Source organism: Capra hircus, chromosome 24 (genome assembly GCF_001704415.2).
Source record: "Capra hircus breed San Clemente chromosome 24, ASM170441v1, whole genome shotgun sequence".
Classification (NCBI taxonomy): Eukaryota; Metazoa; Chordata; class Mammalia; order Artiodactyla; family Bovidae; genus Capra; species Capra hircus.
This window is the reverse complement of record NC_030831.1, coordinates 25,781,250-25,795,018: the sequence shown is the minus strand read 5'-3', so window position 1 is coordinate 25,795,018 and position 13,769 is coordinate 25,781,250. Positions and strand designations below refer to the sequence as shown.

Genomic DNA, 13,769 nt, shown 5'->3' with positions numbered 1-13,769 from the left:
ACATGAAACTCACAACAGAGGTTATTTCTGGGTAAGTGAAAAGCTTTTCTTCAGGTTTTCAATCCTCCTCTTCACTACAAAAGAATTGCTCTGCACCCCCCAAAAGTCAAATGTAATAACATGCTACACGATATGAACATGAGCACCCTGATAATGACCTGAGGGTGGTGTGCTCAAACCATGTGAATTTTATTATGTTATTATAATACAAGCACATACTTGAAGTGAAAACGAGATGAAACTTACGCATGTAAGGCAGTTTTTCTGGGCAGGGGAGGTATGGTGAATATGTGAAGTTTTCCGGAAGATATGTTGTTGTTTGAACAAGATAATCACTTGAATTATTGCCTTCAGGATAATCTTAGACAGAGAGAGAGAGAGAAAAAAAAGTTACGACCAAAAAATTGCCTTTTGCTTTGCTCCTAGTATGAAATATGTGGCTGTCACTGTGTAAAGACTACACTCTGCGATCCACAGCAGCACTTAAAAGGCAATTATCTAGAAAGAACTCGGGAAAAGCAAACTACACCTGCCGGGACTGCTCTCCCATTCACCCTTCACGGCTGCCAGAAGGGACCTCTCAGCATGATTTCCCTGGGGACCCTGGGATGAGTCTGGGAGCAGAGCAGCCGGGTCCATGCGTGTACACACACAGCAGACTCATTTGCCACCAGCAGAAAACACCTGCTCCCATCCCTCCCCCAGCCGAGCTAGATGCAAAGGGGGAGTGAAAGTATACCAGGGGGGCGAGAGCGTGGGCTCGGCAGTTGTGGTGTTTGGGCTTAGTTGCCCTGTGGCATGTGGGATCTTCTCCAACCAGGGATCAAACCGGTGTACCCTGCACTGGCAGGGAGATTCTTAACCCCCTGGCCAAGGAAGCCACCACAATGAGAAGCCGTGCACCGCAACAAAGAGTGGCCCCTGCTTGCCACAACTAGAGAAGGCCCACGTGCAGCAATGAAAACCCAGCACAGCCAAAAATAAAATACAGTAATATATATATACATATATAGTAATATATATACAAAGAAAGTGCTCCAGGGGGATGATCACCACTATCAGGCAGCCCAGGGTGCTCTGGACACCCACATGGCCACAGCAGGCTGCATTTGCAGCCAAAGAGAGTAGACGGTGGGAGTAATGTTTTCCTCACCGCCTCACACTTAAGAAACTGAGATTTACCCACTCAACTGACTTCTGCAATACAGCCCAGTTAAAAGTCTTAAATTGGTCATACCCAACCCGTGGGCTGCAGTTTCTGGAGCACCCTGGAGCTATTATTACATTAGGTCTATTATTTTTAGAGTCAGCAAATTATGGAACACAGAGGTACTGGTTTAGAGTGCCAAAATCAAGTACTGAGTTCAAATCCTGCGCCAACATGCACTAGCTTGGTGGTACAAAGCAAGAGAAGAAAAGTTTCTCTTCTGCACCTGCCTCCTGTTGTCATTTTCAGATTTCAGAAAGGTAAGTGTACAGAGTGCTCAGAACAACCCCAAGTCCATACGCATATTCAGGAACTTCAGCTGGGAGTGACTGCTTTAGAAATGAGCCCCTCAACCTGCAACAATCAAGGGCCTTAGGAATTTTTTAACTTGGAACCGAGGAGATCACATCTCAGTCCCTTTCTGGAACAAAGTTCTGAGCAATTCTGAGATGCAAATCTGGGAACCATGACCTGATAGCTTCCTGCTATGCAAGAGGAAGGTGGCGTAAGAGAATGAGACCAGCACGCAGTAAGAGCCGAGAAATGGAAACAGCTGATTACACCACTGTCTCTCTTCTGGATCACAAACTCTGTACCCACAGGAAATAAAGTTCCAGCAGCCACTTTGGAAAATACGAAGACTTTATTTCAGTCCTCAGTAATCTGCTCTAATGAAAAAGGCATTCCTATAAGAACTGGCCAGCAAGAAGAGAATTAGGAAAGGGGAAAATGGACATATGACTTAAAAGGGAGGTCTGCCTACCAGTGACCAGCAAGCAGAAGAATGAGGGTCAAAATCACAGGCTTACTGAACTGCAAAAGTTAAACCTTCTCACCGCAGACTCCTGGAAATTGAATATGAAGCACCTGAGAAGAATCAAAGAAACCTAAATACCTCTGGTCCATGTCACGACCTAACAAACATTCATGCATCATCAAAATACAATGAAGGGAATTCCCTGGTGGTCCAGTGGTTAAGATTTCTTGCTTTCACTGCCAAGGGCCCAGGTACAATCCCTCGTGAGGGAACGAAGATCTGCAAGCCACAGGTGTGACCAATAAATAACAAAGTAAACTGAAGACATTCTTAAAAACAAACAAACAAACAAACAGTAGATGGAGATGCAGCCTGGGAGCCAGGAAGACACTTTGGAGCAAAAACACACACCCTTCAGGCCTACCTGCTGGGAGGGGGCCTGCAGACCAGAGCCCTTTATTAATAAGTGGAAACTCCTCATGAATTTGGCAAGTTGTCAGTCAGGTTTGAAGGTAAGTGTATTACCAGAAAACCTCAACGTGACAAATAGGGCCCAGTGACGGTACAGTGGCTAAGACCTATTCCAACAGAAAGTGAGGAAGCCCCAGTAACAAAGTCCTCCCCGACTCATGCCTTTCTCCAGGGAAGCCTGCAGACCGTTTGGTAAGGAAAGCCCTTTAAGACAGAGGGCTGAGGGGTTCAGTGGACATTACCGGTTTTTATGCCAATACATGCAGGGACAGACAAAAACGACAAAAACAAACCCCTCTAGGAGGCCACACCTATATCTCATCCATAGATATCTGAAAGATTTAAAGATACGAAGTTCCAAATGTTCAAGCTGGTTTTAGAAAAGGCAGAGGAACCAGAGATCAAATTGCCAACATCCGCTGGATCATCAAAAAGGCAAGAGAGTTCCAGAAAAACATCTATTTCTGCTTTATTGACTATGCCAAAGCCTCTGACTGTGTAGATTACAATAAACTGTGGAAAACTCTTCAAGAGATGGAAATACCAGACCACCTGACCTGTCTCCTGAGAAACCTGTATGCAGGTCAGGAAGCAACAGTTAGAACTGGACATGGAACAACAGACTGGTTCCAAACAGGAAAAGGAGTACATCAAGGCTGTATATTGGAACCCTGCTTATTTAACTTATATGCAGAGTACATCATGAGAAACGCTGGGCTGGAAGAAGCACAAGCTGGAATCAAGATTGCCTGGAGAAATATCAATAACCTCAGATATGCAGATGACACCACCCTTATGGCAGAAAGTGAAGAGGAACTAAAAAGCCTCTTGGTGAAAGTGAAAGAGGAGAGTGAAAAAGTTGGCTTAAAGCTCAACATTCAGAAAACGAAGATCATGGCATCTGGTCCCATCACTTCATGACAAATTGATGGGGAAACAGTGGAAACAGTGTCAGACTTTATTTTTGGGGGCTCCAAAATCACGACAGATGGTGACTGCAGCCATGAAATTAAAAGACGCTTACTCCTTGGAAGAAAAGAGTTATGACCAACCTAGATAGCATATTCAAAAGTAGAGACATTACTTTGCCAACAAAGGTCCATTTAGTCAAAGCTACGGTTTTTCCTGTGGTTATGTATGGATGTGAGAGTTGGACTGTGAAAAAAGCTGAGCACTGAGGAATTGATGCTTTTGAATTGTGGTGTTGGAGAAGACTCTTGAGAATCCCTTGGACTGCAAGGAGATCCAACCAGTCCATTCTAAAGGAGATCAGTCCTAGGTGTTCATTGGAAGGACGGATGCTGAAGCTGAAACTCCAATACTTTGGCCACCTGATGTGAAGAGCTGACTCATTGGAAAAGACCCTGATGCTGGGAGGGATTGGGGGCAGGAGGAGAAGGGGACGACAGAGGATGAGATGGCTGGATGGCATCACTGACTCGATGCACATGAGTTTGGGTGAACTCTGGGAGTTGGTGATGGACAGGGAGGCCTGGCGTGCTGCGATTCACAGGGTCACAAAGAGCCAGACACGACTGAGCAACTGAACTGAACTAAAGCATGACATGTGTGTGTGCCGAGTCACTTCAATCATGTCTGTCTTTCTGTGACCCTATGGACTGTAGCCCAACAGGCTCCTCTGTCCATGGGATTCTCCAGGCAAGAATTCCAGAATGGGTTGCCATTTCCTTCTCCAGGAGATCTTCCCAACCCAGGGAACAAACCCTCATCTCCTGCAATGGCAGGCAGGTTCTTTACCACTAGCGTCACCTGGGAAGCTTCAAAATAAGTGTCAGGAAGTCCAGGAAAGTTCTGATTCTTTTTTCAAAATCCTTCAAAAACTATATATATATATATATATATATCAAATTTCTAGTAAAACAAACAAACTCCTCTCCTTTTATTGGGGACTCAAATGATGCCAGCCAAGCATCTACTCTATACTGCGCATTTGTAGGAGCTGAAAATAGAAGATAAATAAGCTTGTCCCTGGGAGTCCACTGCCTTTCTGTGGTCCAAAGGCCCATTTTCTTATAATCCCAAAGAAGACAAATATTAACACACAATCCCAAAGTAATTTCTTAATGTCATATAAATTTAAATAAGAGCATTTTCTTACTATACATAATTTATTAATTCTTGTCATTAAAGCCCGGGCCCCCTCTTTTAGCCACAGACTCTGACTCTAAATCCACATCCAAGTCACAAAGGTTTAAAGCTCTCCAGACCTCTCTGCAAAACAGACTGTTAACATGGCTCTCTCTGGGGAGTCTCGTGTCAATGGGAGGGCTGGAGGATTGTTTTCACTTTTTATTTTCATGCTTAAATGACTGAATTTGTCACGAAAGAAACCATGGATCCCTTTTATCAATTTATAAAGAATCAATTTAAAAAAACCCTCAGAGACATGCAGTATCATTAAATTTTATCCTTTAAATACAAAGTTTTTTAGCTAAAACATGTGACTCTTGACAACATCCTTATAAATGCTCACAAGAGCATTAACTCACTGTCAGGCTAATAAAAATGTCTGTACCCTTCAGTAATGCATCCAGTGGTAGTTACATCATCCCAGTGTATTGTGTATATAAGAACTATGCACCCCCTTGCCATGTCTGTAAATCTCTTTTAATTGAAATCAAATTGCCTTTGATTTCTAGCATCTAATACAGCACCTACAACACAGAAGACACTTACTACAAATGAATACTTCACAACTGAGAATGTGGCCAACAATGATTTAAACTCTGGGAGACTATGATGTAATAAACCCACAAAATTGTTATTCCTACCAAAGTGCTGAGGCCCATGTAGCACACCCCCAGCTTCAAAACCCAGGAGCTTTAAAAGGTGATGCATGACACATGCTCCAGAGGCCGATCTACCACAACTGCTGTAAAATGCAGACACTATTTCATCTAATGAACAGATGAAAACACAGTGAGACCTGGGCCCCTGCCTTCTTCCTCCCTTTCAGAGCTACACCGGAAAAAAAAAAGGAACCCAGAGTGAAAACTGTTAGACAAGCCCCTCCTTGGCTCTCACTGGATCTTAGGAGAACAGGCCAAACGAGCCCTCTCCAGGGCTTTGTTTCCCTTGCGGCTTAAAGCAGGTAATGGAAACCCAGTGAGTGTTCTGGCCTATTTACTGCTTGCCGTGTCAGGCTGGCCAAGTCCGAGGGCCTCCGACCATGCACCCGCCAAATGAGGAAGTGTGCTGGCTTATTTCTAACAGGCCTACTGGCTCTAACAGCACGTGACCTTTGTCATCCGTTCTGATAACTGCCCACTGAATACATTTTGTTTTCCTAATTTGACTGACTCCAAGGCAAGGTACCATTTGATTATAAAAGTACATGATTTCTTTACAAAGGTTTTATGTAAATCTCTTTACACTTCATGCTTCAGAATGTCAGGCACAGGTTAAAAAATCCTATTTGGAATTAAATGTACTTAGAAATATCACAATTTGCCACTAAGTGTTAAATATTATGCTTTTTGCTAACTAGTTTTATTGGCATATAACACTGTATTGTTTAAAGTATACCACATAATGATTTGATACTTGGATATATTGTGAAATGATTATCACCAGGCTAATTAATTAACATCCATCACATGGTTACATATTTTTTTCTTATGATGAGAATTTTAAAGATCTAATCTAAGTGATAAATTTTCAGTGAGTCAATACATATTCCTCAACTCTTCCCTGGAGCCCAATTAGTCCTTTGTACACCTTACTGACCACTGTCTCCTTTTGGGCAGATTTTATCTATACACATCTGCACAGAAATAAATCACTGCATTATAAGTAGCTATTTACAGTTCCATCTCTCCCAGAAGATCTCCTAGAGATTGTCCATAAAATGAAGATCTTTTATTCTTTTCGGGGGTGGGGGGGGTAGGAATCCTTTATTTTTGAATTGTACTATCTGCCTTTGGGGCTTTCCTGGTGACTCAGTGGTAAAGAATCTCCATGCTGATTCAGGAGATTTGGATTCAATCTCTGAGTCAGGAAGACCCCCAGGAGAAGGAAACGGCAACCCACTCCATGATTCTTGCCCAGGATCCCAGGGACAGAGGAACCTAGCAGGCTATAGTCCACAGGGTTGCAAAAGATTTGGACATGACTTACAATATCTGCCTTTTACAGTGAATGCTACATGCCAGATTTTCATTTTAGTCTTATAATTCTATGAAACAAGGTAAATGAAAAAGCTGGGCATAAAGAACTTGCAGAATCTTTTAAATGTTCACAGGTTAGTTGGTATAAGAACAAGTACTAGATCCAGAATCTTTTGATCCTTAAACCAGAGAACAACAGCAGTAGGGAAGACAAGCTCTCACCCTGGTTGACCAGTTACAAGCTGTGCAGCCTTGGGTCGGTCACTTCATCTGGGCTCTGTTGTCCCAGATGTATAATAATGCAGTTGAAGCAAGTGATCTCTAATGGTCCTTCTAGATCTAAAGTTTCAAGATTATTTCAAGATTATTTTCCCTAAAAAAATGTAATGCGGCAATGTGGGAGAAAGACCATGCTGTTGGAAAGCACAGTTTTGAAAGGATGTTTCTCTTCATGTTGTATCTCCAATATCAAGCTGAGTATTAACTATACTAGCTGCTCAATATAAATGAACACGGCAGTACTTCATAGCTACCTATTCAAACTCCATTTTCCCTTTCTTCCTAGGTAAAATGAAAGTGTTAGTTACTCAGTCGTGTCTGAATCTTTGTAATCCCATGGACTGTAGACTGCCAGGCTCCTCTGTCGATGGAATTCTCCAGGCAAAAATACTAGACTGGGTTGCCATTCCTTTCTCCAAGGGATCTTCCCAACCCGCATCTCCTGCATTGCAGGTAGATTTTTTACTGTCTGAGCCACCACGGACAGAATCCCAATTTCATTAAGAGCACCAGGAGCCCAGCTCAAAGACTATCATTCCCAGTCGCCCTCACAATTAAGTATGTCACTTTGCTGACAAAGGTCTGTACAGTCAAAACTATGGTTTTTCCAGTTCAGTGCAGTCGCTCAATCGTGTCCGACTCTTTGCGGCCCCATGAATCGCAGCACGCCAGGCCTCCCTCTCCATCACCAACTCCCGGAGTTCACTCAGACTCACGTCCATCAAGGCAGTGATGCCATCCAGCCATCTCATCCTCTGTCGTCCCCTTCTCCTCCTGCCCCCAATCCCTCCCAGCATCAGAGCCTTTTCCAATGAGTCAACTCTTCGCATGAGGTGGCCAAAGTACTGGAGTTTCAGCTTTAGCATCATTCCTTCCAAAGAAATCCCAGGGTTGATCTCCTTCAGAATGGACTAGTTGGATCTCCTCGGAGTCCAAGGGACTCTCAAGAATCTTCTCCAACACCACAGTTCAAAAGCATCAATTCTTCGGCGCTCAGCCTTCTTTATGGTCCAACTCTCACATCCATACATGACCACTGGAAAAACCATAGCCTTGACTAGACAGACCTTAGTCGGCAAAGTAATGTCTCTGCTTTTCAATATACTATCTAGGTTGGTCATAATTTTTCTTCCAAGGTTTTTCCAGTAGTCATGTACAGATGTGAAGTTGGACCATAAAGAAGGCTGGGTGCTGAAGACTCGATGCTTTTGAACTGTGGTGTTGGAGAAGACTCTTGAGAGTCTCTTGCCTGGACTGCAACAAGACCAGACCAGTCAATCCTAAAGGAAATCAACCCTGAATGTTCACTGGAAGGATTGAAGCTGATGCTGAAGCTCCAATACTTAGGCTACCTGATGCGAAGAGCTAATTCATTGGGAAAGAGTCTAATGCTGGGAGAGACTGAAGGCAAGAGGAGAAGAGGGAGGCAGAGGATGAGACAGATAGCACCACTGACTCAGTGGACATGAATCTGAGAAAATTCCAGGAGACAGTAAAGGACAGGGAAGCCTGGCATGCTGCAGTCCATGGGGCCGCAGAGTCACACACGACTTAGCAACTGAACAACAGCAACAAGACATGAGTGGAATTACCACGTGGGACGTCTGGGAAGGATCTTTACCAAGGGGGAACTGTTTCTTTTCCCTTTCTTCCAGTGCTCCTTCTAATGACCCAAGACCAGAATGAAGCCCGGAGACCCCCAGTGTCTCATGTGAAACATGACAGAGCAGAAGGGGAAAGCGTGTGAAGAGTTTCTCAACAAAAGGAAGTTATCCAACCTCCAGACTTCATTTACACAAGAACATAAGCCTCGTGTGTTTAAACCACTGTAGTCAGCTTTCTCTTACAACCAAACCCAATTCCTAACTGACAATGACAGTCTCCTGAGAAGAGCTGCACCATCAGTAAAGGAACCAACTGAAAGGCTTCCAAAGGTTCATAAAAAGCAAACTTTAATCAAAGGATGTATTCGTTGTTTGGTCTTCACTGAAACTCTGATTTAGTGAGGGGAGGAGGGAATTTCTTTTCAGTTGTGAAGTATTGCACTTGGGGTTGGAGGTGGGGTTCATCTTGCCCAAATAACTAATTCTCCTAATGGAGCACAATACTCACACATATAACTTATTCACACCCTGGGAAAAGAACCTAATTATACACAGATTTTATAAGCACTCACTCACACAAATACAGTAACCTAAAGATGCTTAATACTTCTGTTCAGTTGAACGAACTTTTAATGAACACTTTCACAACCAACTTATTCAACCAGGACAAATCCCAGTGAAGCTTTTAAAATGTTTCAACTTCTCTAAAATTGACCTATTATTCAGAAGACTAATTCAGGCAGAAGACCAATTCATGAGACTTTCACTGTACTATTAAAATACCAACTCAGATGAGACCATCCTTCTGAAGGAAATTTCTTTAAAGTTAAAAGGAAGAAGAAAATTAAGAGTGATTAAAAAACACTGATTGGTGGCATCGAAGCACAAACTAGGCAAATGACTAGAACAGATTTTGTAGCAGCATGTGTGACACTGAAATTAAGAATCAATATGCAACAGTCTTGAGATCTGAGAAGGGTCTAAAACTATTAACCACCTTAACATACATTTAAGAAAATGCACCTATGACTGGGAGGGACAGGGACTTCCTATTAGCAAGTTGGGTGTGTGTGTGTGATTTATAGTGACACAATGAATGAAGAACTGGCGACATAAGTTAAATCTTGAATTTTAACTGCTTAAAATAAGAATACAGTGGATGCAACAAGCGACAATCAGCTGCTGAACCCTTAAAATAGCATCTAATACAGCTTCCAGAGACAATGTGGAGAACACCGCTAGAGAGGAGCACATGCTTTCTCCCACAACAGGAGAGCTACTCACATTAGCTCTACTGTCATTAAATCATGAGTTGGGCCTATTACTGAGGCTTTAACTTCCTGTGATTCTGATGGAGAATCTTCTCCTAAGTTACATTTTAAAAAGGCAAGAGCAGCTACTGATTTCCAACGTTATATGATTTCTTCCTTTCGCTCCTAAAAATGCCATACAATGATTAACACTCTCCTGTAACTGATACAAGTATTTTCTACACAAAGTTGGCAAATCATCTTAGGAATTAAAATGGGCATGAAGAGAGATGGCAGCAGGGCTAAGATGCATAAATGACTCCCTTTGTGGCTAATTTGTCTTTAATATGGAAGGTGAATTGAAAAATACAGGTTGTTTTTCATATTTTGCTTATGCTTTCAAGAATTAACCCAAGTATCTTTATACAAAACCCCATCACCTGGGTGATCACATCTTTTACGTCCTAGAATACTTGACAGTCCTCACAGTGAAGGGCCCTCCCAGTGCAGTCAGGAGACCTTCCTCTTTAACAGGAAGTTACTTGGAGGCAGGACAAAGATGAAGAGATTTGGTTTACTAATTTATGATGACAAGGCTAAGAAGCAGAAGTAAAGCAAAATTAAAGCAGGAAGCAGTCTTACCTGTACCGTTGAGTGTAGTGTTTTTATTTGTGTACAGCCTGATCATATGTCCTATTGTTTTCACATTTTCTCTTAACATTATTCCTCGAGCTTGTACCATAAAGAGATATGTGTTGGCTATAAAAGAAAAAAAAAAAAGAATGACATGACTCAATTAGCTTTTTTAAATTAAAAAAATAATATTCAGAATTGAGGAACTGCTCAACAGACCCGAACTGATTCAATCAGGACATCGAACGGGAAAACAAATATAAAATTACTATTTCCCATTATCAAAAACTCACAAAACAAACTCCTTTTAAAACATACTAAAATGAAAAATTAAAAGTAGTAATATCCATCCGTCAACTAGAATGAGACTAAATGAACAATCCAAAATATCATAATTCCTTTATCCACGTATGATTTTCCACTATAAAATATATTCAGGAATTTCAGAAAGGCATTCTTTACCACATTCAACCACATAATCCTAAAATTCATTTCCTCTAATTCTGTATTAATACCCTCAAACCAAGGACTGCACAGAGATAAGAATTCCCTCATGAATCATAAACATATGTCACAAATCTCCATGTCTAGTCTGGATGCAGATCTTTCACATTCTCAGTGTTGAGGGGCACACATAGGATAATCTCGAATCACAATCTCTTTTGGCAATTTCTCCTGATTACCTGAAATTTTACACTCTCAATCACAAATCTACCTACCAGGATTGTAAAAGCAGACAAAATCGAAACCAACGTGGCAGCACTATTTACAATAGCCAGCACATGGGAGCAACCTAGACGGCCAATGGCAGAGGAGTAGGTGAAGCAGATATGGTACCTATACACAATGGAATATAACTCAACCCTCAAAAGGAACAAATCTGAGTTGGTTGTAGTGAGGCGGATGAACCTAGAACCTGTTACACAGAGTGAAGTCAGAAAGACAGATCATCTATTATCATCTATAATATCACCTATTAAAGCATTCATATGGAATCTAATGGAGAAGGAAATGGCAACCCACTCCAGTATTCTTGCCTGGAAAATTCCATGGACAGAGGAACCTGGCAGGCTACAATCCATGGGGTTGCAAAGAGTTGGCCACAACTGAGCACATCAGCATGCAATCTAGAAATAGTACCCATGAACCTATTCACAGAGAAGAAATGGAGACACAGACGTAGAGAGTGGGCTGTGGACACAGCGGGAGAAGAGGTGGGACAAATGGAGAGAGTAGCATTGACATGTATACATCATCATGTGTAAAACAGATAACTAGCCTGGCGCTCTAAGATGACCGAGAAGGGCGGGATGATACACACATAGTCATGGCTGATTCACATTCATGTACAGCAGAGACCTCCACAATACTGTAAAGCAACTATCCTTCAATAGAAAAAAAAATTTTTAATACATCATTAGTGGTCTCATTTTAATTTTAAAAAATCAACGTGGCATTTTCAAGTTGTTAATTTCAATCTCCAAGGTAAGTGCTTCAAGAATAATTTCTATTTTTTCCTCTGGGAGAAACTGGTAATTGGACAAAGATTACAAAAGTCACTGCCTTTTGAGACGCCAGGCCTCCTCAGAAAAGCACAGAAGTCGCAAGACCCTTTCCTTCTTGGTCCTGATTCTGCTAGTGCTGGGCATAACTCTGGACAGTGCACCATATCTCAGCTCTCTCACCTAAAAATGGCAGTACTACACCGGGTTTCTCAGAAGCCCCTTCTACGCTAAATGCTCCAGGCATAAAGCTAAAAATCATAAGCTCCATTCAGGCAAGAGGAGGAGGCTCATTTTCACAGCAAAACCAAGAAACTGCAAGGCTTGGTTAATGACTCTTTCAATTTTAAGATAAGCTGTCTCTCAACACACTAATGGCACTCTTGAAAAATGAATGCTGAATTAAAAGATAAAAAATGCCAACTCATTTTCTGGGCCCAGTTCTGCCTCTTTGAGATGGCACAGGGAGATGAGCAAAATGTTTGCTACCTCCTTTCTCCTTTTATTGAAATCTGAACTTGCTCGAAGTACAAATGAGCAGAGAATAAATAGAACAGAGAAGTGGAGTACACTAACACTTATTTTTTCACCTTTAATCCATAAGAGAGAAACGCAGGTTTCACATAAGCTCCAGCTCCATCGTTTTTAGGCGCCTGTCCGGAACCTGCCTGCCAATGCAGGAAATGTAAGACATGGGTTCAGTTCTTGCGTCAGGAAGAACCCATGGAGAAGGGCATGGCAACCCACTCCAGTGTTCTTGCCTGGAGAATCCCATGGACAGACAATCCACAGGGTTGCCAAGAGTTGGACATGACTGAGCGACTTAGCACATATGCACCACATCCTCTCTGGAAATCAGTCCTATAATTAGATCTAACTTGTTTAGGCTTGAATTTATTAAACCAGGCTTACAAACCCCACAAGTTTTTATTAATTTTTGTTTTTTTAGTGGACTTTCAAAGACAGATGAGACAAAGCGAAAAATGAAACTAAAGAGAACAGCCAACCAAAAATGTGGTAAAATGTTCAAGAAAAGCCAAAGTGACATTAGCAATTCTACCTAAACCAAGATTTCAACTGAAACGACGCAGAGAAAAAAAATGAAATGGATTACGAGCATCTACTTTACTATTATCTTGGATCATTTAATCCTAAAATTATATATGAAATTTGTTATCAGTGGTGTAAATAGCCTATACTATTTGTTAGGCACCAAACTGGTGGGGAGGGGGGGGGGAACCTGGAGAAGGAGGACTGAGTCAAGAGTTATTAGGCCAACATCAGTACTGGGAGAGACAATACTGCCCCAAACAAGGATACACAAAATAAGAATACATGTGTGTCCTGGAACTAGAATTTTCACAAACTACATAGCTTTTTCTTTTAACTAACATACCTACTCTAATAGAGAAAACTGCTTGAATCTTGTGTGCTTAGTCGCTCAGTCGTGTCCAACTCTTTGCAACCCCATGGACTATTGCCTGCCAGGCTCCTCGGACCATGGGATCCTCCAGGCAAGAATACTGGAGTGGGTTGCCATGCCTTCCTCCAGCGGATCTTTCCCCACCCAGGAATCAAATCCAAATCTTGAAACCAAGTCAAATTTAGGAAACAAGGACAATAACAAGCATAGAAAAGGACAAAGTCAAATTTTCCTAAAAACTTTCAAAATACCAGGTAACCAAACTGTTAAGAAAAAAAGAAAAAAAAAGATTACTGATGGCACCTGCGACAAGGGTGATTTACCAAAAGCATGTGTTTACTATGCATTAGACAGATGGAGAAAAAATAAAGGTGAGACACCAAGCTCTCCAAACGGAAAATCTATTAGTTTATTTTAAATCATTCACAGCTAATTGAGTTACATTCCTTAGGTTAATGGTCCTCATGGGTTTAATCCCTAAAGATCAAAACCCATTAAGGAATGAAGCTGTATTTA

General features: G+C 41.8%; 1 protein-coding gene across 2 annotated transcripts in view; it reads right to left on the bottom strand.

Annotated features, from left to right (window-relative positions):
- B4GALT6 (beta-1,4-galactosyltransferase 6) overlaps positions 1-13,769 on the bottom strand; it is a 67,746-nt gene that overhangs the window by 36,457 nt on the left and 17,520 nt on the right. For both annotated transcript variants that reach the window (XM_005697011.3, XM_018039787.1), the window contains exons 2-3: positions 10,338-10,454; positions 247-360 (exon numbers count right to left, since the gene is read on the bottom strand). In XM_005697011.3, the coding sequence (XP_005697068.1) occupies positions 247-360; positions 10,338-10,454 (231 nt within the window). The remainder of the gene's footprint in view (positions 1-246; positions 361-10,337; positions 10,455-13,769) is intronic.